We start from the raw sequence: 21,836 nt of genomic DNA, 5'->3' as shown, positions 1-21,836 counted from the left end.
CCCAGCCGCTAGTTCGGCGGCTGGGAATCGAAGTTCTGGGTTCGACTTATCGCGTCTTGTCTGGACACGATAAGTCGAACCAGGAAGTGCTCGCCGTCGACTGCGGTACTCCAGCTAGACGAGAGGAGTACCGCGGAGTCGACGGGGGAGCCTGCCTGCCGCGTGTGGACCGAGGTAAGTTCGAACTAAGGTACTTCGAACTTCAGCTACGTTATTCACGTAGCTGAAGTTGCGTACCTTAGTTCGATTTGGGGGTTTAGTGTAGACCAAGCCTTAGACTGTTCTCATGGGAGAGAATGAATGGCCTGTGCTCCCAAGGTTATGAGCTTTGCAGCTCTCAGAAACTTCAACGTTTTCTTTCCTTTTCTTTCTTTTGCTGGTTGATCCATGAAGTAAAATTGCTGTCAGCCTCAAAGAAGGGAAAGGTACAAACACTGTCACATACACTCACTAGAGATAAATGCATAGGTTTTGAGGGCATGTAAAAAAGGATCAAGAGCAGCCTCTAAAGAAGAGATGAATGCGAGTGCCAGTTTGAACACGCCGTACAATGAAACTTGTCACCAGATTATTAAGTCTCAGAGAAAATATGTTGGGTATTTAATGTTTCTTATTGTGATAGTTCTTCTCTTGGTGGTTGTGAAATGCCTGTGCTTGCGAATCTTTGAGACCCAGCTTTTAGTAAAGCCATCTAGAGAGTCATCAGATGTGGAGGAAGGAGACTGGTAGCAAAACACATTCACATCCTCTTCTCAAAGTAAGAAAAGTTTAGATTAAGGTCACTTGCTGTGAGAACCTAACTTTGAAATGAAAAGAAAAAGTGAGGAAAATGAAAGGCCCTTTTCATTTATAGAAAAGAATTTGGCTTTGAGTAGCAAAACTGCTGGAAAGTTCAGGTCCTGTGTTAGCAAAAAAAGGTTTTTCCTTTTTCCAAGAAGTGTAGTGCAGCGTTGCATCTGACAGAAGCAAAATTCTCCCTTGTGTGTTGGCTCTTTTGTTAAGTTAAGATTTGTCAGCCTCAATAAACAGCGTTTTGTTGTAAGAATGGCTGTGATTTAATATGGTTGCTCTACTCTGATTGTTTATGACAAATTCCTCAAAAAGAGGAAGGATTAATTTATTAATTTTGCAAACTTCTTTGACCCTGTTGACTTTGCCTTTGATATTTTGTTGTTGCTACTATTTTTCAGCTCGCCATGAAATTATCACCAAAGAGATCCTAGAGTTGGATACGTGGGGAAACCAGTGGAATGTGGTGGCCATCAACGTCCTCATGCATGACAGCTACGATGTCTGCCTCGTAGCTAGACTGAACCCCCGAGATCTTATCCCCCCACCCTCTGACCTAGTGGATCAATAGAAATGCAGTTGTTCCTTGTGCTTTCAGATTCTGCTGTAGCTGAAGAGCTCAGAATAGAGAGAGATGTGTAGCTTGACCTTGGAACTGGCCTGAGGTGAAAACTGGGTTCTACAGAAATGAGTCTGTGACCGGCTCAAGCAAGCAATGCCTTAGACCTGTGATTCTCAGCCACTGCTATGTACTCAGTATTGGTACTTCAAGCTTTTGTGATTGATACTATGGGCTTCCCATCCCAATAAGCCTCTGGAGTTGGCCCAGGCACCCTACCACAGCACTTCATCATTTAGCTGTGTAAGTGCTAATGTGCAACGTAGGTTGGGCTGCTGTGGGCCTTAGCCTCACCATCATATTGCAGCCCAAAGCCCATTGCAGGGTAAAGCAGCACAACTGAATGAGAGCCCTAGCAAGTGCAGATAAAGTTTCAAGGGAAGATTCTGCCTTCACTTACATTCTGTGCACCCCATTGATTTCAGCAGGGTTAACAAGGGTATTAAGAGATCGCAAACTTGGTCGAAATTGGTACAGTTGTCCAAAAGGGGTAGGTTGATGCTGGCCCAGTGCATGAGCAGTGGTAGTGGGAGAGAAGAGGCAAGGAGCCTTCATTTCTTTTGCACTCCTGCAGAGGGGCCAAGCATAGTCCCGGTGGGGAGCACAGACTAGAGCAAACAGTAACAGTAACTACCTTAAAGAGGTTGGGATGAATGTGGGCCGTGGCCCTGCCTCCATCCCCTCAACAGCCTGTGGAGGTGAACCAGTTTTGGGGGAGAACATCCTGCATTTTCTCTCAGGGTTCTGAAGCTCCTGCACCAGTGTCAGGAGGAAATCCAACTCTCAAGGGCTTGTGCTGCTTTGTGACCAGGTGTAGCCAGTGCCTTGAAGGTACAATCTGGCTCAGTTTCTAAGCCCTTCTTAGTTAGAACTTTGAATACAATATTTGAAGGGGGGGGGAATGAAACACAAAAATAAAAATTAAACCAACTTTATCATCAGCAGACGAGATTTGCTGCCATGCATCCACACAAAGAGAACAAAGATTCTGACGGCAGCTCCTCAGCAGTCTTGCAGTCGTTGTTTATATCAGGCTCTTGTTTAAATAGAAGTAGCTTTCATGTAGCATGGGGATAAACTCTGCACCAAAAGAGGGATTTTGCTGTTTCCAGAGGGACTAAGAGTAGTTCAGACAGAATGATCACATTGAGCTTCTTGAAGCAGCATTAGGTTCACAGGATTAGATGACAGTAGACTAGAAATGTGCTAAAGTCTCGCCAGATAGCTGATATCCAGTTTGAATTAGTAATACCCATTCATGTGTACTCTGGTGCCTGCCTCATTGTGTGTCTGAGTGTCATTTCCTAGGCAGTACAGGCAAGAGGATTGGGAAGCTGAGCAGTTCTGTTGGGCTGAAACTACAATTGAGAGGATGCTGCTTTACTCATAAAATGAGACCATCATTGGAGAACATAGCAATATGTGTTACAGTGCTGAAACGCTCAATAATTCATTTGCAGCAAAAAGTTGCTGCTTAGGGTCACAAGACCAACAACAAAACTAGCAAGAAGTGATCAGCAAAGACCGACTCAGTCCCCTTCAAGAGTTTGAGGCCAGTTACTTGCAGAGCAGGATTCACATACTGGAATGGTGCGCCACACTCTTCTTGAATCATATATTTGGTTGCAAAAGTTCCAGCAGTTTATAATTCTCCCTGCTGTGACCGGTAGCAGGAGGGATGGAGAAGATGACCCAAATGGCCTTTCCCAGCTCTAATTTCTGTGATTCATTAACTATTCCCTTGAGTATCCAGTGGGACTATCAATCTGTTTTATAAAAACACTCAACAGGAAGTTCACCAAAGTTTGCTGGATATATACAGTACCGCACTGAGGGTCAATTGGGCAGTGGGTATTTTGTTTTTTAAAAGGAAAGAAGAAATGAGGCTGTGATCCTTATGACTCAGCTCTTATCTCCCTGCATGTTCCGTAGGCAGGATATGTTTGACAGTCTAAACTTTCACATTTGTGTCTATCACCTCTGTAATGTTAAATCATTCTCGTTTCTTTCCTAGGTTGACATGTGACCCAGTGTAGCTTTAGGGCAGTGCTGCTGCCAAGATGGCCTCGGTGCTACAAACTAAGGTGGCCAGTTCTTAGGATCTCTCCTGAAAACTTGGGTTTTTAAATGCTCTTTGCTGTCAGTATCCAGGTGACATTAAAGTTGCCCTTTAACGTGTTGTAAAAAACACTAGAGAGTTTACACAATTTCCTAAATCGTAACAAAGGAAATTTTCCTTAACCCTTGCTGTTACTGCAGAAAAATGATATCTGCTGTGTTGAGTCATTACAGTTCAGCTACACAGCTTTCTAGCTGACAGGGAGTGATACTCTTGAGTGACAGCTCACTTAGGTGGAAAGTTCTTAGAGACGTAGTATCTATCGTCAAGGTTACTTTGAACACATCATCAACCTCTATCGGTTTTGTTTCCTTTATTATTTTTCATTTACAGCTTAGTTGGGGGGGAAAAGTGTTGTTTGTTTTTATGACTACTCCTGCTCTGGCTTCTAAGTTTCCTAAGGCTTGAAACTTAACTAGAACTACAGGGGATGTGAAATACACTCCATTATAGAGAGCTGCCTCTGAAGATCCTAGGGGAATTTAGGGGGGGACATTCAGGTTTGTGGTGGACATAGCTAAAGCCCCTCCATCAAGCTTGTATGCCTGAGATGAAGCGATCTTTCCTGCCCACTCCATATCTATTGTTTTTTGTATAGTTATTGAAAGAACTGGGTGAAAACTGTGTAGTCCATCAAGGTCTGTCTTGCTAGCAGGTGGTATCGATTGATATATTGTGTACCCTGTGTGTGGATCCAGCTGTCAGAGCTGGGGTGGGTTCTGGGGGCCGTTGTCATTTAGTGTGGCCTCCCCTCATTAGAGATACCTCATGAAGTGCAGGAGCTCAATCAGCCTCGGCATGCCCTGAGCACTGCTCAGCATTCTAACCAAAGCGAGCAAAACTTTTGTCCCTTGTCCTGAACTCATTTTCCTTTCTTCTTTTGGAGTGAGGATTGTTTTGCTTTGGAGTTGTTTTTTCTGCTCGTTGTGGCGGTGGCAGGAAGAGGATGGGAGTTTTAGATTTTGCTGAAGCCACCCAAGTGTCTCATGGTGGAAAGTTCAATACAGTTGCTTAGGGACATCCCAGGGTGGAGTTCTGGAAATTCTTACAGTTCTGGAAATTCTCTAGTCAATCTAAAAGCTCTGGAAAGCCCAGGTTCTCTAAACTTTCTAAACCAAAATTAGTACCGTAATAAAAGCTTGAGAGGGACAGGAGCAAGCAAGCTTAGTGGTAGATAGTTTTGAGCCAAAATCTTTCTCAGATCTCTTGATTCTTGCAGCCTCACTGCCACCTTCATGGTTTCAGAGTTAATTTCATACTCATGGGAAAGTTTGCACATACCCACAATAATTATTTGTTTCATCCATGGCCCATCTCTGGTTAACTGAGGTAGCCAGTTCTTAGGATCTCTCCTCAACACTCAGGTTTTTAAATGCTCTTTGCTGTCAGAATCAAAATGACAGTAAAGTTGCCCTTTAACGTGTTAACTCAGATTTTTCCCAAGGCTGTGCTGACATCCGTAATGCTAGTATGCAAACAAAGAAGTATTGGCAAGATGTGGCATTGTATAAATGGATGCTGTTAAGCAAAAACAGACATGTTAATTTCAGTTTCGCTTGAAACTCTGAAATACATCACCATTTCCCAAATTGGAAGGGACAATTGAGAGGTAATTTAGAGTATTGCAAACAAAGGAGAGGAGGGGAAAATGAAAACTCTATAAAAAGTTACTTGGCACTGTGTCCATTCTATTTTTTACAGTTGTCCATGCACAACTGAATGCACAAATATCCATGTTCATCATTTGCACATCTAATCATTGTGTTTCCACATGTACTCATGGTAACTGTGCATGCAAACAATCCACTAGTAGATATCTAATTGTCCATTTGCACAAACAGTGATTGTGATTGCTTGGAGGACCACAGTTTGCATGTGCAGGGACTATATACACACACACTTTAGTGTGTGAGTACAGTTCTGAAAGTCTGGTGGGCCAGATTCTGCATTATGTTCTTGCCCCTTTGTGTCTCTCAATTAGCTCAAAAGAACTGGATTCTGACCTTAATTTGCCAGCAGATAATCCCCCCTGGTGGGTATAAAATCATCAGACCTAGTTCCTGCACCAGCACCCCCCACATACACTCCAGCATAGGGGGTGGATTGAGGGCATAGTGGAGCTCTATTATGCAAATCCTCCACTGGCACAGGATCTGTGAAGGGTCTACACCAGTGATGTAATTTAGGGCACCTTCTATGATGCTCTAATACACACTGGAGCCAAGTTGGGGTAGAATGGTGCCCACCCCCACCCCACTTTCCCCCTACCTGAGCTCAGATTCATGGGAGGATTGATCCCTGCCCCTTACATTTATGCCCTATTTCATCCAAACAATTTTAAACGTGTAATGAGTCCCTTCAATCAGCTTAGGTGCAATAAAAACATGCTAAAAATTATTTCTTTAAAAAAGGAATTCAAAAAAAGTTTGAACATGTTCACAAAGGTCTATATTTTGTTGGCTTCCTACAAATCTGTAAAACTAGGGTATTCTTTTAAAAATCTGTTTTCCCACTGGTTGAATTTTTAGTTTTGAGGGTCCTCTTCTTTCTCTGTTATGGCATATGAAGCCCTTCTGGCAATTTGATTCATGAACCATCATGCTTTGAATCCATAGGTCAGAATACCAGCTACACTTGCAAGTTTCTGCGGTTGTCCCTAAAGGTTTTGAAGCAGACATAACAGATCATGTACCAGCAGTTTCCAAAAGAAGGCATTCCACCTCCAGTTGTGCTCAGCGGGAACTAGGACCTTAGCAATTTGCTACCATCTGATACTTGGAGGTTGAAAGTAAAGGATGTATTAAAAATTGGCTGAAATATACACAGGATGTGCTCATAAGTGCACCACCCTTATTTTCCTTGGCAAGCATCTCATCTCTGTGTATGTTGTACCATCCCCTCTGAGCGTTTGATGGAATGATTTAATAACCCACCCTATGATTTCAGCCACAGTGCAGTCTACAATGTGGGTCGTGAATTTATGCTGCATACTGCAAAGAGCAGCAGAGTGTTAGAGGGCCATGACTCCATACAGGCAGGCCTGCCTCGCTATAGGAAGTGTTATTAAATTATATAGCACATACTAATGTATTCTGTAATAGATCTACTGTGTATCTTATTTCTAGATTTTTTTAATAAGTTCTTTACTGCGGGAGATGTGGTCTTTTCCACCAAGCCACATGGCAATTCTGCCCAAGTCCCAACTCAGCAAAGTATAAGCATGTGCTTGCCTTTAAGCATGTGAATATTTTCATTGGATTCAATGGGACTGTTCGCATGTTTAACGTCCTACACATGCTGAAGTGCCTTATTGAACAGGGACCAATAACTGGATACGAAAATCCTCTGTGTGCTAACATCCTCTGCTTTAAATCAATTGAATTGAAAAGATACCCTTTTCCCCCCAGGCAACTTACTATGGCTAGATGCTTTGACCATGTCTTCCCGCTTCTCCAATCCCTTCAGTGCCTGCCACTCTCCTTCCAGATGAAGCTCAAAGCTTCTCATCCTCATTTTCAAAGTCTTGCACAACTCTGGCCATCCCTATATCTTTTCTCTCATGTCTGCCTACATCTCATCCCACGCTCTATGCTCTAGTTTCTCTCTTGATCATTCCATTTGTCTCCTTGGCAAGCTTCCAGCTTGTCTCCTACTTCCATGCTGTCCCTTAGGCTTAGAGCAACCTCTCCATTGATGTTTACCCTACCCAGCTTCCTCCTCCTCCAAAAACCTCTTTAAGATCCCTCTGTTCCATGAACCATTCCAGCTTTAGAGGGTATGTCTACACTGCATTTAAAAACCCACAGCTGGCCTGTGCCAGCTGGCTTGGGCTTGCAGGGCTGTTTAATTGTGGTGTAGACATTCAGGCTTGGGCTGCAGCCCGAGCTAAAATCTACACCACAATTAAACACTCCCATCGCTCAAGCACTGTGAGCCGGAGTCAGCCATGGGTTTTTAATTGCTATGTAGACATACCCAAAGAGCAGGGCTGGCTCTAACTTTTTTTGCCGCCCCAGGCAAAAAAGAGGGGGCACCGCCCCCACCGCGAGCGCCGCGCCACCGTACCCCCGCCCCAGCGCCACCGAAATCCCCCCCTCCGAGCACCACGCCGCCCAAAGCCCCGAGCACCAAGCCGCCCTAAGGCCCGCCCCCTCCAAGCGCTGCGCCGTCCGAAGCCCCCGCCCCCCCTCCGAGCGCCGTGCCAAGCCCCCGCCCCCTCAGCGCCGCGCCAAGCCCCCGCCCCCGTCCGAGCGCCATGCCGTGCCAGCCCCCGCCCCCCCTCCGACGCCAAGCCCCCGCCCCCCCCCCAGCACCGTGCTGCCCAAAGCCTCACCACCCCGAGCGCCGCAACGCGGAAACAAAAAAAAAAACCCTCCAGCACTGCCCCGACGAACCAATAAATAAATAAATAAAAACCCGAGCGCCGCCCTGCCCCAAGGTGCCGCCCCAAGCATGTGCTTGGTCGGCTGGTGTCTGGAGCTGGCCCTGCCAAAGAGTACAGAGGATCCCATACTGAATCCCTGGATTCATGCACCAACTGGGGAAGTTCAGATCCCAACCAAAATTTTGCAGCTCAGTCTCATGGCTAATAAAGATCACCTCTTTTTCTATGTTTGCTGGGCTTTGCAATGTCCTCGGTCTCGTGGCTACAACACAGGCCTCAGAGCCAGGAGACCTGAGTTGTAGTCACAGTTCTGCCACAGTCTCATTGTGTGACCTTGGGCAAGTCACTTTACCACTCTGTGCTTTAGTTCCACTATCTGTTAAATGGACATAATGATACGGACACATCTCAGAATGGGGTGGAAGGATTAATTAGTGTTTCTAATGTTCTGAGATTTTTGGAAGAAAAGGACTAGATGAGAGAACAGAACCAAGTGCCTAGTACGTTGTTCATGCTACACCAATAATAGTAACCTGTGCAAAGTATCACTGTTGTCTCTGATCTTTGAACTTCAGTTGCCACACACAGAGTCTGAAGCATAGATGATGCTACCTTCCCTTTTCCAGGATGGGTCATGACCTAAGACCAGATTCTCTCCTGTGACTACAAAGGGCCCAAATCTCACTAGAGAACCCAGTCTGTAATGTGTAAAGTCTTAATATAGATACTTATTCTGGACTTCGCCTTTTCCCAGTCACCCTTTGTAAAAGTGCATATGATTTTGCCAGCTTTTCTATGGAGAACATATCCCATTCCGGCCTGCTGGTGCTTCTGGTTCTTCATTACCAGAAGTAAAGCACTGGTGCTAAAATGTTATTCAGCTCCACCATTTCATTTTCTCATTCCTTGGCTTCAGAGGGGGGAAAATTTACCTCACCACGCATACAGTAATGCAAGAGAAACTATTTCTCACATTGACCCTACACCTGACCCCTTCCTTCAAAAATGCTGCTGAGATCACCACAGTATTTTAAAATTAAAAACAGTGATTCCTATTTAGAGTCAGGCAAATAAATGTGAACTTTCTAATACAGAAGCAAGTGCAGAGAGAGTTGTCTAGAGGCTAGAGCAGAGGTGTGGGAATTAGAACTCCTGATTTCTATTTCCAGCTCTGTAACTTGGGCAAATCACATAACCTTGTTGTGTCTTGGTTTATCCATGAATAAAGCACATATAATAACACCTACTTTATGCTCTTTGCTGTTAGGAGGTGTAATTACTTAATGTCTGTAAATCACTTTGAGATCCACAGATCAAAAGCACTATAGAAAGGAAAAGTTTTATCATTACTAAATACAATTGCCATCCCTCTGGTTTTGTCAACACCATTCTTCAAAGCTCTCAGAAACCTATTCTTCTTGGGTTAGGAGATATTGGATATTTGCAGATAACAAGGAGTGTTTTGTGCACCCCCTTAACAGGAATGGCAATAAAGGATATCAAATCATGTATAAGGAATACTGTACGTTATCTAGGGAAGGGAGGAACGAGGTATATATATGTGCTCCTTGGCTGCTAGTAATGTTTAGATGCAGCACTAACCACAGAAATGAAAGAGGTCACTCTTTTTGGAGCTAAATTTGAGCTGTAATCATTAAGAATAAATAAATTGTGCTTCTTATGAAAGTGTTTCTGATTTAGTAAATTATGTAATTTGATAAAGTGCACAGACAGCCATCAACAATTGGTAATAGGCAGAAAATAGAAGGTGGTTTATAGCGGCATAGCAGACTCACTGGGTAACTGATACCTGAGCTGAATTTAGACCATACACCGCACTAGCTTTGATTAGGCAAGCAGCTGTTGGAAGTCTCCTGGGATTCCTATAAGGAATATACATCTCCCATTCACCTAACTGGCCGCTTCAAGGCACAGTTGTGCCTAAGAAATCACCTGTAAAAAAACATTTATTAGCGGGAGCGTCAGGACTTTATTAAATGTAAACATAGTGGGATCTATTTGTTGAAATTACTGGAGTTACAACACAGACTAATGAGACCTTATCCATCCTCCTGCATATGTAGCTAATTTTAGCTGACCCAACAAATAATTTATAAGGCTTAAACTCTGGGGTCCCAAAAGTCCCCTTCTTCTAGGGATGGGCAAATTGTGCAGAGATCACCTTTGTTTTTTAATCAGCGGTGAGGTATGTTGACTGTTTGCTGTGGTTTGCAGTGATAAAATACACAGCGAGGTTTACGCTGCAGGAAAAGATTGATTTTAATTAGGAAGCTAGTTTAGTTGCTTTGTTTCACTTGACCTTTTAAATTGAAAGCTTGTGTGAGAGTTAATTGATAATTTCTTAAAGAAGGAAAGCAAGCAAGCAAATAATGAGTAAACACCAATATAAAAAGAGAAAGGGGCCTGACTTTTTACTCCCTTGACTGGTGTAAAATAGGTGTGACTTTTTTTGAAGTCAATGGAGTTGCACTGGTGTAATAAAAGTGTAAGTGAGAGGAGAATCAGGCCTACTATTTCCCCCAAAGTCAAACTCCTCTCAGGAAGAGGCTCACAGTGTTGGATTCTTCCTTTCTCTAGTGAACTAGAAAAGGAAATAGGAATACATGGCTTGAGGGATTGCTAATAGAATAGTGTGCCTTTCCTTCTGGATCACTGGTTCAAATCTAGTGCTGTTCAGCAGGGTTTGAAAGTCATTTGCAGCTGATGGCTGCGCATTGGCCCATGTGAAGTGAGTTGGTGGGTCTCAGTTTAGCTCCTAGTGGACAGATATCCAAATTACTAAAAAGTATCATCATGGTTGGTTTCCTTATTGGCATTCTGAGAAGAAAGGTCAAGGTTTAAATGGGCCATGGAGACTCACATTCCACTCTCAGCCACAGACATCATTCCTCCAGGTCAGGGTCGAGCAACATTGACTGGAGGAAGCTTTCACTGCTGTTGCTTGTAGTTGTACCTCTTCTGTGGATGGGAAGGGGTCAACACCCAGGACTGTCAGTCTGGCATCTCTCATGAGCACTAAACTCCTCCTTTTCAGACGTAAGAAGATAAATAGAAAGGGGGTAGGGTGGGGGAAGAAGAGGAATTCTCTCTCATACCTAGCCTTGTCTTTAAACTCACCTTAGCTGTTGTCTGGCTCCGCTCACAGTGGAAAAGATCATGTTAAAAACAGTGTAACCAGTTATTGAACTAAGGTCAGCTTAACAACTGTGGAGAGGAGAAAGGCAGTATTTACCCTCAGTCCCAAATGTCACAGCAGACACTTCAGCTGTGTTAAGTTTGGGTATGCTTATTTACTGTGCCTGGATAAAAACTCTCAGAATGATTGGCAAGGTTGTCGGTCTGGTGTGTCCTAAGATGTTATTGAGCTGAGGGTCAAATTCTGCTCTCTGTTACACTGAGAATACCACTGAAATCAATATGTTTATGCTGGTATAACTGAATATCTAACCAAATCTCTAATAACAGGTGCCTTGGGCTTTTCCTGGTGATTTAAAAAAACCCACCATGATAAACCAATGGAAGGAGTTGATCCTGCCAAGTATTTTATATGAAGATTGCTTTTGTATGTGGCTGCCATAGGAACTTTGACTATGATAATGTATGCCAGTGATAGAATCCACTGCCCCTGTTACATAATAGCCAAGATGAAAATGTCAATAGAAAGTGGTGTGCTCCCTGAATGGAATGTGGGGTTACTGGTTTGTCCTCTGGCTTCCTTGCTAGCTGTTGGGAAGGTCCATGGCAAGCAAGTTTGCAGAGGTCTTTTCTAAATTGCTCATGCTAAACTGGACGTCATTCACAAAACATGCATTCCTAGATTGCAAGCTGTTTGCAAATGTCACCTGTAATTCAGAAGATACAATGACTTGAGCATTCTTAATACACTAATTATTTTAAGGTGCCTTGAATAGTGAGGCCAGGGGGACAAATTGTGATCCCACTGAAGTCAATGGCAAATTTCCCATTGACTTCAGTGTGACCAAGATTTGAGCCATAGTCATTGTGTAAAACGTTTACATCAGAATACCCTTCAGACAGCAGCACAAATTCAGGGATCAATCTAGAGGAGTCTAAGTTGATGTAACCATGTTACACCAATTTAAACACCTTCTACAGTCCTGTACACATACTTCGATTCCCTTAAACATACTGATTTGCGGGATGCACTCCCACTTTCCAAAATGTAAATTACACCCTTCTGTCCTCACACATCACCTCGGAATTGTGCCTGCTGCAGGTAGCTGAGTGTAAGAGAGTCTCAAACAGTTTCACTCACGTGCTGAAAGGCAAGAAGAGAAGAATATAGCAAGAAAAGCAACTAACCGGAGGATGTGACTTATACCTTCCAGTTCCTCAGTTACACTGATTTAAATTCCCTTACACTCATGTATGTGTTGGTAATGGAGTGTGAAGCAGCCTGACACATAGCAGCATGCGCCTCACTCTGAATTTGGACCTGTAAGTCTCATTCTCTGGAGTGCCTTATGGAGGCAAATAGGCAAAGGCAACATGTGCAACAATAATCATTATGCACAAGAGCCTGGGTTCTTCAGTTATTTGCATGTTAATAGCTTAAGTATTTTACCACTTGTTGGCCTGCCCATGTTCTCATACTAGGATACCAAGGAGAACAGGCACAAAGCCATGGTGTTGAAAGCTCCTTCCCACTATTCATATCTGATATATGATATAACCTTCTGTGTTAAAATACTTTTTAAAAAATTGAATGAGGGTCCTCCCATGTAAAGTAATGCAGCTTGGAAGAGTCATCTGGTGCACTAAATAATACCTATTGTGCCAAGAAACTTGATATTTTCCCTGAACAGCTGAATCCCTTAACTGATGGGGGCCAAAAAAGTTCAAAAAAAGCCACAGTACTGAAAATGTACCGTGAAAATCTCTCCGCCACTTGATAATGTCTGTAAAACTCAAGAGTGTTAACTTTTCTGGGGACACAGCAGACTTGTCTCCTGAACATTTCAATTGGCCAGTGTCCTACTCTATTGAGTTCAAGGAGGATTTTTAACATTCTTGTGCTAGTGTGAAACTATATAGATCAGCGTCTAGATTCTGATTTATTTGCTTAGCTGATCTCTTGCAGCAACAGGAAAATAAATCTTTCCAAATATGACTCCAAAGTAAATGTTGGTTAGACCACCTTCAAATGATGTTTCTGGTTAGGCATCAGAGGGGCATAATCCATCTATACCACAAGTGGGAAGGATACCACTCTGGGGACTTGATCCAGCTCCAGCTGAAATCGGTAGGATTTTTGCCATTGACTGCAGTGGGAGCATGATCAGACCTATGTTGTAAGTCCATTGGCACTCATAGGAGCCCACTCTGAGATATGGAAATAAGTAGTCATTAAAAGGTGACTTAAAAATGGAGCAGACTTGGTGAGAAATTTATACTTAATCTGCATCCACAATATGAGTTTTAAGTAGGAAAGCAAGTGTTAAGATATCTCGTGGGATATCCATCTGGAATACATGTCTGTGATTAACCTAACCAGTTGCTGGAAGTCACTGTTCCACCAAAAATTACCAGAAGAATCATATCGAAGGCAGAGGGGACCCAACTTCTTAAGGAGTCAGTATAAAAATTCTAATAGCATAAGTCTCCTAAGCGACTACGAACACCATCTGCTCTACTTAAATTATAGCAGCTTTTGGGGGGATGTCAATTAAACACCTTACAATTAATTTGATGTTAACAGAACCATTCAAAACAAAACTGAAGTCAGGGAATAGTGGAAATATCAATAGCATCTCAGGGATTGCCCACGAGTCAGAATGCAAAAGAACAGTTTATGGGTTAGTAATACAACCTATCCCGTTTTAATAAGGGAAAGGGAAACCCATTAGAAAAACCCTACAGAGACATTTGCTCCGTTACTAAACATCTGCAGTCACCTTCCACATATTGGTGTATGATGGAGATAAGATTTCATGGTCAAAAAATTATCAAATAACTTTTAAGAGTCAGACAGAGACTGGAAATTCAATACAGTTTTTATTTATGAAGCTTTTGCTCACAAGAGTCCCTGGGAGATGTAAAAGTTCAAATGAAATATGATAAAAATCAAATCACATCGAAGCTCATTCATTCTGTACCAAATAAAACAGGTCCGGTTTCAGCTTTGGTTTTAAAACCAGAAAGGGAAGTTGCTTGATGAATTTCTGCTGCTACGCAGAATTCCAAATCAAAAGAGCACGGTTGCTAAAAGAATCATTTCCAGACAGTTTTGATTTAAATGTTGATATTGTCATGAGACAAGAAGTGCAAGATTGAAGGAACTACTTTGTAAGCTGCAAAGATCCTTAGGATAAACAGCACACTGAATTGGTGGCTTACTTTAAGGGTCAACAATGTAATTTTACATATAGAGCTTGCTTTTCAAGTACTGTATGCATGCAAAAGTATACATGCAATTGGATGTTTAATTTGCATGCACAATTATTACAGCTGCAAGCATAGTTGGACACACAAATGGCTGTGTGCACAGATACCCAGTTTATGTGCACAATAGCAGTAACTTCATGTACAAATTAAGCATGTAATTATGCACATGGAATTGAATGCCCAGGTTTTTGAGATTCATGCCCAAATACAGATTTGATAGATAAAAGGTTGAGGGGCTGTAGGCCCTGGTCCAAGTTCTCGTTTTATATTCAGTCCTGGACCAATGTCAAAATAAACCTGCTAGACTGAAGAGCTCAGTTACAATTTAATGTCCAATATTTTGAAAACCATCTGCCCTTGAAGTCACATCATTCTTATTACCTTCTTGCTTTGCCCTCTCCCAATTTCAATTCGAAACGTGTGTGTTTTAAGCACAAAATGGGTTTTAGCTGATATCTCAAGAAACGTCAGAGGTAAAGATTAATGCTTTATACCATTAACTGGGATTCCAGGCTCTCAAAAGGCATGAAGCAATTATTTCTGGTGCTTGATGATTTCAAGACAGCAGTTACTAAAATCACGTTAGGAATTAAGTGTATTTGGAGAACAAGATAATCAGAATGATGTGAATCTTGTGACCTGCCAGGGCTACAAACACTTAGGGAAGACTGGTACAAATGTTTTCAAGACCAGTACATTTTTTACAAGCACTGGTCCTGGGCCATCGCTCTGAAAATAAAAATATAAACAAATTTCAGTCCTTGGTAGGGTTGTACTGAGAGAGCCTGATGTGGATTTGAACTTGAGGCCTATCATCCTTTACAAAATCCACTCAGAAAGGCCATAATAAAATGAGTCAAATAAGCCAATGAAAAAGGACATTTCTCTAAAGGAAAGAAAGTTTTCTTGTATTTCTTTATGCACACAAAGTTGTTATGGTGACTGCAAGAAGCAAATGTGTTTTTGAAATCAAAGAAGGAGAACATATGCAAAGCTGTAGCCAAATCAAGAATTTGGATGTTTTAAAATAACTCAGCCCTGCTTTGGTCAGAAGTAGAGCAAAACATGTCCCTCCCTGCAGTTATTGGTACCATTCTTTGGGCTTTATAATCTTGCTGAAATATTAGCCTGCTGGTTCACAATGGCTGACATTTTTTGTAATAGCCCAGGAGTGGGCAAACTTTTTGGCCTGAGGGCCACATCTGGGTGGGGAAATTGCATTCAGGGCCATGAATGTAGGGCTGGGGCAGAGGAGTGGGGTGCGGGACGGAGTGCGGGGTGTGGGAGGGGGTGAGGTGTTCAGGAAGGGGCTCAGGGCAAGGAGTTGGGGCATAGGAGGGGTGCAGGTGTACAAGGGGACTCAGGGCAGGGGGGTGGGATGCAGGAGGGGTGTGGGGTGTGGCAGGGGGCTCAGGGCAGGGGGTTGGGGTGCAAGAGTGGTGCGGCAGGGGGTTGGGGTGCAGGAGAGGTGTGGAGTACAGCAGGGGGCTCAGGGCAGGGGGTTAGGGTGCAGAAGGAGTACGGGGTGCGGCAGTGGGCTCAGGGCAGGGGGTTGAGGTGCAGGAGGGGTGCAGCAGGGGGTTGGGGTGCAGAAGGGGTGCGGGGTGCGGCAGGGGGCTCAGGGCAGGGGGTTGGAGTGCAGAAGGGGTGCAGCAGGGGGCTCAGGACAGGGGGTTGGGGTGCAGGAGGGGTGCAGGGTGCGGCAGGGGGTTGGGGTATGGGGTGCAGGAGGGGTTCGGGGTGTGGGCTCTGGCCCAGCACCGCTTACCTGGAGAAGCTCTGGGGTGGCAGCAGAGTGCACTGGGGCCAGGGCAGTCTTCCTACCTGCCTGCCCTGGTCCCGCGCCGCACCGCACCGCACCGCACCGCTCCAGGAAGTGGCCAGCACCACGTCCCTGCAGCCCTGGGGGAGGGGGAGGCAGAGGGCTCCCCCGAAGCTCCCATTTCCCGCAGTTCCCCGTTCCTGGCCAATTGGAGCTGTGGAGGGAGCCGCAGGGACATGGTGCCGGCCGCTTCCGGGAGTGGCGCGGGGCCCGCGGTGCCACAGGGGTGGCAATCCCAATCCAAAGCCCTGATGGGCCGGATCCAGCCTGCGGGCCGTAGTTTACCCACCCCGTCATAGCTTGTTGGTTCACGGTGACTGACATGTTAGGTGCTGTCATGAAATCCTGTTGCTGACAGTGGGAGGAACCAGACGCTTCAGAGAAAGATGCAAACCTCCCTCATCTCCGCCCCATCCCCACACCACAATGCACCTAATTGAGTTTTTATTTGACGGGGGGAAATTTCTGCATGGCCTCAGGTGATCAGCATAATTTGTTTATAACTTATCCTCTGTGAGTGCATTTTAGCAAATAAATGTCAGGTTTATTAAAGAGATTTCTTTTGTTAAAACTCGTACTAGAATTGTTACTCCAATGAGTAATCTGGAGGCCATATTTGAAGATTCGGGACAAAATCTTGGCCCCATTGAAGTCAATGGGAATTTTGTCACTGACTCCAATGTGATCAGGATTTTGCCTTTGGTCTTATATGTGAACAAGGCATATATTATTAAAAGGGATGTATTGTAATGATAGCCAGGTAATTGACCACCTTATAAAAGAGTAGAGTGGTAATATTGCCAGATAAGAACAAAGCCGAACAAAAATACAGTATTATAAAGTATCATTCATACAGTATTATGTGAGTAGCAGCATAAATACATGCAGGGCTTAAGTTATAATGAAAGCGGGGCCGGGGCTCAAGCAATTTTTTTACATTCATAACTGATGCAGCAAGCAGGGCCGGCTCTGGCTTTTTTGCCGCCCCAGGCAAAAAAGCCGCCCCCCGCCCCCCGCCCTTGGCGGGGAGCGTGGCAGGGGAGGGCGCCGAGCCCGGCCGCGGGCCCGCTCTCCCCGACCGGCCGGAGCGCCGGGGGGAGGGCAGCGAGCCCGCCGCGGCTCCGCTCTCCCCGGTGGCCAGAGCGCCGGGAGGAGGGCGGCGAGCCCACCGCGTCTCCGCTCTCCCCGGCGGCCAGAGCGCCCAGCCGGGGCTCCACTCTCCCCGGTGGCCAGAGCGCCGGGAGGAGGGCAACAAGCCCGGCCGGGGCTCCGCTCTCGCTGGCGGCCAGAGCGCCGGGGGGAGGGCGGCGAGCCTGCCGCGGCTCCGCTCTCCCCAGCGGCCGGAGCGCCGGGAGGAGGGCGGCGAGCCCGCCGTGGCTCCGCTTTCCCCGACCGGCCGGGGGAGGGCGGTGAGCCCAGTCGCGGCCCTGCTTTCGGGCCGGAGCGCCGCGCCGCCCCCCTCCAGGTGCCGCCCCAAGCACATGCTTGGTGGGCTGGTGCCTGGAGCCGGCCCTGGCAGCAAGTCCAGAGGTGCTGGGGGCTCAGACCTGGCACAAATTAAGCACTGAGTACATGCAGTGAAGTAAAGTGCCAGGAGCCTGTGTGATAAAATTTGAGAAATAGCGGCCTAGTCGTAAACGTAGTCCAGTATTCAGAACATCTGATGCACAGAACATCTGATACACAGGCTCATGGGGCTAAACTCTCATGTCCTGGGGATGGTATTGAAAATCCCTCTGCTCACTAAAATATCAGACTCAGGCCTGAAGGGAAAGCGAAACCAATTATTTTTAAAGTCCGTAGGGCCACTACACCTACATTTGGATTTAGGTAGGGTTATCATTCGTCCGGATTCCCCCGGACATGTCCGGCTTTTTGAGCTAAAAATAGCGTCCGGGGGGAATTTGTAAATGTCCGGACTCCCCCCCCCATGCAGAGCGCGCGCGGCTAACAGGGCAGCCGGCCGGATGGTGCCACTTACATGGGGCTCCGACGGCCAGAGAGAGCCCCTCCTCCGCTTCCCCTGCAGCAGAGATCACTCCCTCCCTCCCTGCATTCGCAGATGGCCTCCGGCAGTCTGGAGCTCCTCCCCCGCTCTCCAACGTGCCGGGATGAACGGCTCAGGTCGTTCCTGAGCAAGTTCACAGAGACGTTAGGCGAAGGCCAACAAAAAGGGGGCCAGGGGGTCGGAGAAGGGGCAGGGAGGTTTTGGAGGGGGCAGTCAAGAGACGGGGGGGTCGGGAGTTCGGGGGGGGGGCTTTCTGGGGGGGGTGGAGAAGGTTTTGGGCAGTCAGGGTACAGGTAGGGGGTAGGGTCCTGGGGGGCAGTTAGGGTGGGGGGGTGTTAGGAGGGGGCAGTTAGGGGACAAGGAACAGGGAGGCTTAGGTAGGGGGTGGGGTTCTGGAGGGCAGTTAGGAGCAGGGGTCCCAGGAGGGGGCAGTCAGGGGACAAGGAGCGGGGGGGGGGTTGGGAGTTCTGGGGGCGGGGCTGTCAGGGGGCAGGGGTGGGGAGAGGGATTGGAGCAGTCAGGGGGCAGGGAGCAGAGGGGTTTAGATGGGTCAGGAGTTCTGGGGGGCTGTCAGGGGGTGGGGAGTGGTTGGATGGGGCGTGGGAGTCCCAGGGGTCTGTCTGGGGGTGGGGGTGTGGATAAGGGTTGGGGCAATCAGGGTAGAGGTAGGGGGTAGGGTCCTAGGGGGCCAGTTAGGAAGGGGGGAGGGTCTCAGGAGGGGGCAGTCAGGGGACAAGAGGCAGGGAGGCTTAGGTAGGGGGTGGAGTCCTGGGGGGCAGTTAGGGGCAGGGGTCCCAGGAGGGGGCAGTCAGGGGACAAAGAGCGGGGGGAGGGTTGGGGATTCTGAGGGGGGCGGGAAGTGGGAGGGGCAGGGGTGGGGCTAGGGCAGGACGGGGGCGGGGCTCCTCCCGTCCTCTTTTTTGCTTGCTGAAATATGGTAACCCTAATTTAGGTGCCACAGTTTACACCCCCAAGTTTGAAAATTTTGGCACATACCCCCAGATCTGATATTTCCCAAGAACTTTGGGCTGTTTGAAATCTGCATCCAAATTTTGCATCTCGGGTTTATTTCTGTTTAGGGAAGGAAGTAAAGATAATACCGTATCCCATAGAAATTGAAAGTACCATCATTTAGAATGTAGTCACTTGAATTGGAAATCAGATGGGCTATAGGGAAATTAAATTTAAAAATTACCTCCTTCATTAAGCACCCAGATGACTTAGTCACTGAAAATGTTTTAGTTTGTGTGTATCTTGGGGGAGAGAAAGACTAGTACTCCATTTCACATGATGTGTCAGCGTTGGCTATATTTACCAAGTAATTACTCTCTAAATGAATCTCCCACTGCAGGTTTATTAAGAAGCTATCACGGTTTACCTTTTTTTGCATCTATGAACATATTTGTCAACATCTATGCGCCACTGAGGAGCGCTATGTACCTCTTGGCACACAACTTCAAGATTCATATGTAGGCTGGGGAAGAGCATCTCCTGACTAAAGACTCCAGGTGAAATTCTGGCCCCATTGAAGTCATTGGGATTTTTGCCATTGACTTCAATGGGGTCAGGATTTCATCCTCCATTTGATTAAAGGGGCACTAATAAATTGCTTAGATTCACAAGTGAAGATAGGATTTGATTTGATTTTTTATGTTTGTACAAAACCCAATAAGCATAGAAATGTTTTCCTAAGTCTTTAAAATTCTTAGATTCTACTAAAATACCTCTTTAGATTGCAAGCACTTTGTGCGGTTTTTTGTTTGTTTGTTTGTTTTTTGTTTTTTTTATTTCTGAATTTGAGATTTTTCTTTATTCTACTAAGGAACAGCAGAGCAGTTTCTCAAACTCCCTTTATCTTGGAAATGTCTTTAGTGCGACTTGTAAACCCGCAGGAGTAGTATTTTTACCACTGGATTTGATCAATCTTGTATATTAACCAATTGATTAATTAGAGACTCTGTGTCTAAGGTCCCAGTCCTGCAAGGAGCTCCATGCAGACAGATCCCTGTGGGAAGCCTGGTTGAAATCAATGAGGCTCTGTATGGCACAGGGATCCATGTGCATGGAGCTACTTGCAGGATGGTGGACGATGTTTGTACAGCATTTAGCACCAGGGGGTTCTGATCCTGAATGGAACCTCTGGGTGCTACTGTAACAGAACTATTCAATAATAACAATAATGATACGTGCCTAATGTGCATGCATATGTCATGCAAGTTAACCAAGATAGCACCATAAGTAAAGCAGTTCTTCCACCTTGTGGTTAAACAGAATATTAGTCTGTGAGATTTTTGCATTAAATATCAGAGACAGCAAGTGGACAGTAACATTAAATGGACACGTGCAAAACCCCACTGCTACTGTGAAACCCTGCCCCACACTCCTATACTAGACAAATAAACTTCAGTCATATACATAACGTGAATGCTAAGTAGATAAAGTGTACGCATACATATAAGTTAGTGAATGTGATTAAGTTGCCCTCTTGTGATCACAGCCCTATATAAGATGATATAAGACCTAGAATCATAACAGCTAACAAAGAGGCTCCTTTAGCTCTACTGGCAGAGGCTGGTGTTTATTGCAACCTACAAACCTTGTCCTGCTGGTCAAAGTATTGCAGTGGAAAGTGAATGAGAATGTGGTCTTGACAAAGGAAAAAAATTAACCCATTCCGCTCAGCTTCCATGAATGACACAGGTGGAGCTGAGAGGAATCAGTGCACATAGAGGGGATGAGTAATTCGCAGGCCTTCGTCCCTATTCTCACCCTCACCATTCTTCCCATTTCCCGTCTGGCTATTTAAGCAATCTTGCTATTCTTTGTGGGTTCCATTAGGAGACAATTCAATACAATATGGGTCCACCATCCCACATCAGCCACGCCAGAGTGCAGCCCAATTTCAAAAGCAGTAATTAAATGTCAATTTTGCACTAATGTAATCGATGTATAATGAGATATATAATTTTGCAGTAAATGCTTAAAATTTTCACTGTGTGAAACAGTGGAACACATTGGCTAACAGACTTTGCAGCCAGTAAGTGAATATTAATGTTTTTAATGGTCCTAAATTGCACTTCAATTCTGATGCAGGATTATCATGGTTATATAAGAGAGACTGATTTGGTTCAAGGAAGAATGGCAAGGCATGAAAAGAACAAACTGTTTAAAACCTATGGCTGATTCTCTTCAGATGTTGCTTGCTTTTGAACAGTGACTTATTATTATATCATTAATTATTATTATTATTATTATTATTATTGACTATTTCTATTACAATAGCATCTAGTGGCACCAATCAGGATCTGGGTATTGTTATATTAGGTACAAACAAAGAGTAAAAAAAAAAATCCTCATCTGTGACATTTTCTTTATAACCCTGGTCCATGTGCCAAATTTATTCCTGGTTTAAATCCACTGAAGTCATTCGGGTTACACCAGGCAGGCATTTGGCTCATTGTCTCTTCTTAACTGAATATAATCATCCATCTATAACTATATCCCCAGTTTGTTTTGCTCTTCAACAGAACCATTGGGTTCAGATCCGGAGATGAACCCAGACTTCCACCAAGTTCTGTGAAGGAGTTAGCAGGTTTCAGTTCCACTGATCTGGCTCAGGTCATATCTAGTGGTAAGTTTCTTCTTCTTACTGTAGCAAACAAATCAAAA

General features: G+C 45.2%; 1 protein-coding gene across 1 annotated transcript in view; it reads left to right on the top strand.

Annotated features, from left to right (window-relative positions):
• Positions 1–1,360, top strand: part of KBTBD12 (kelch repeat and BTB domain containing 12) — a 38,467-nt gene extending 37,107 nt beyond the window's left edge. The window contains exon 5 of the mRNA XM_065408668.1: positions 1,191–1,360. Coding sequence (XP_065264740.1) covers positions 1,191–1,360 — 170 coding nt within the window. The remainder of the gene's footprint in view (positions 1–1,190) is intronic.
• Positions 1,361–21,836: the final 20,476 nt, after the last annotated feature.

The sequence above is a fragment of the Emys orbicularis genome, chromosome 7, assembly GCF_028017835.1.
Source record: "Emys orbicularis isolate rEmyOrb1 chromosome 7, rEmyOrb1.hap1, whole genome shotgun sequence".
Lineage (NCBI taxonomy): Eukaryota > Metazoa > Chordata > Testudines > Emydidae > Emys > Emys orbicularis.
This window is presented reverse-complemented; position numbering and strand designations above follow the sequence as displayed.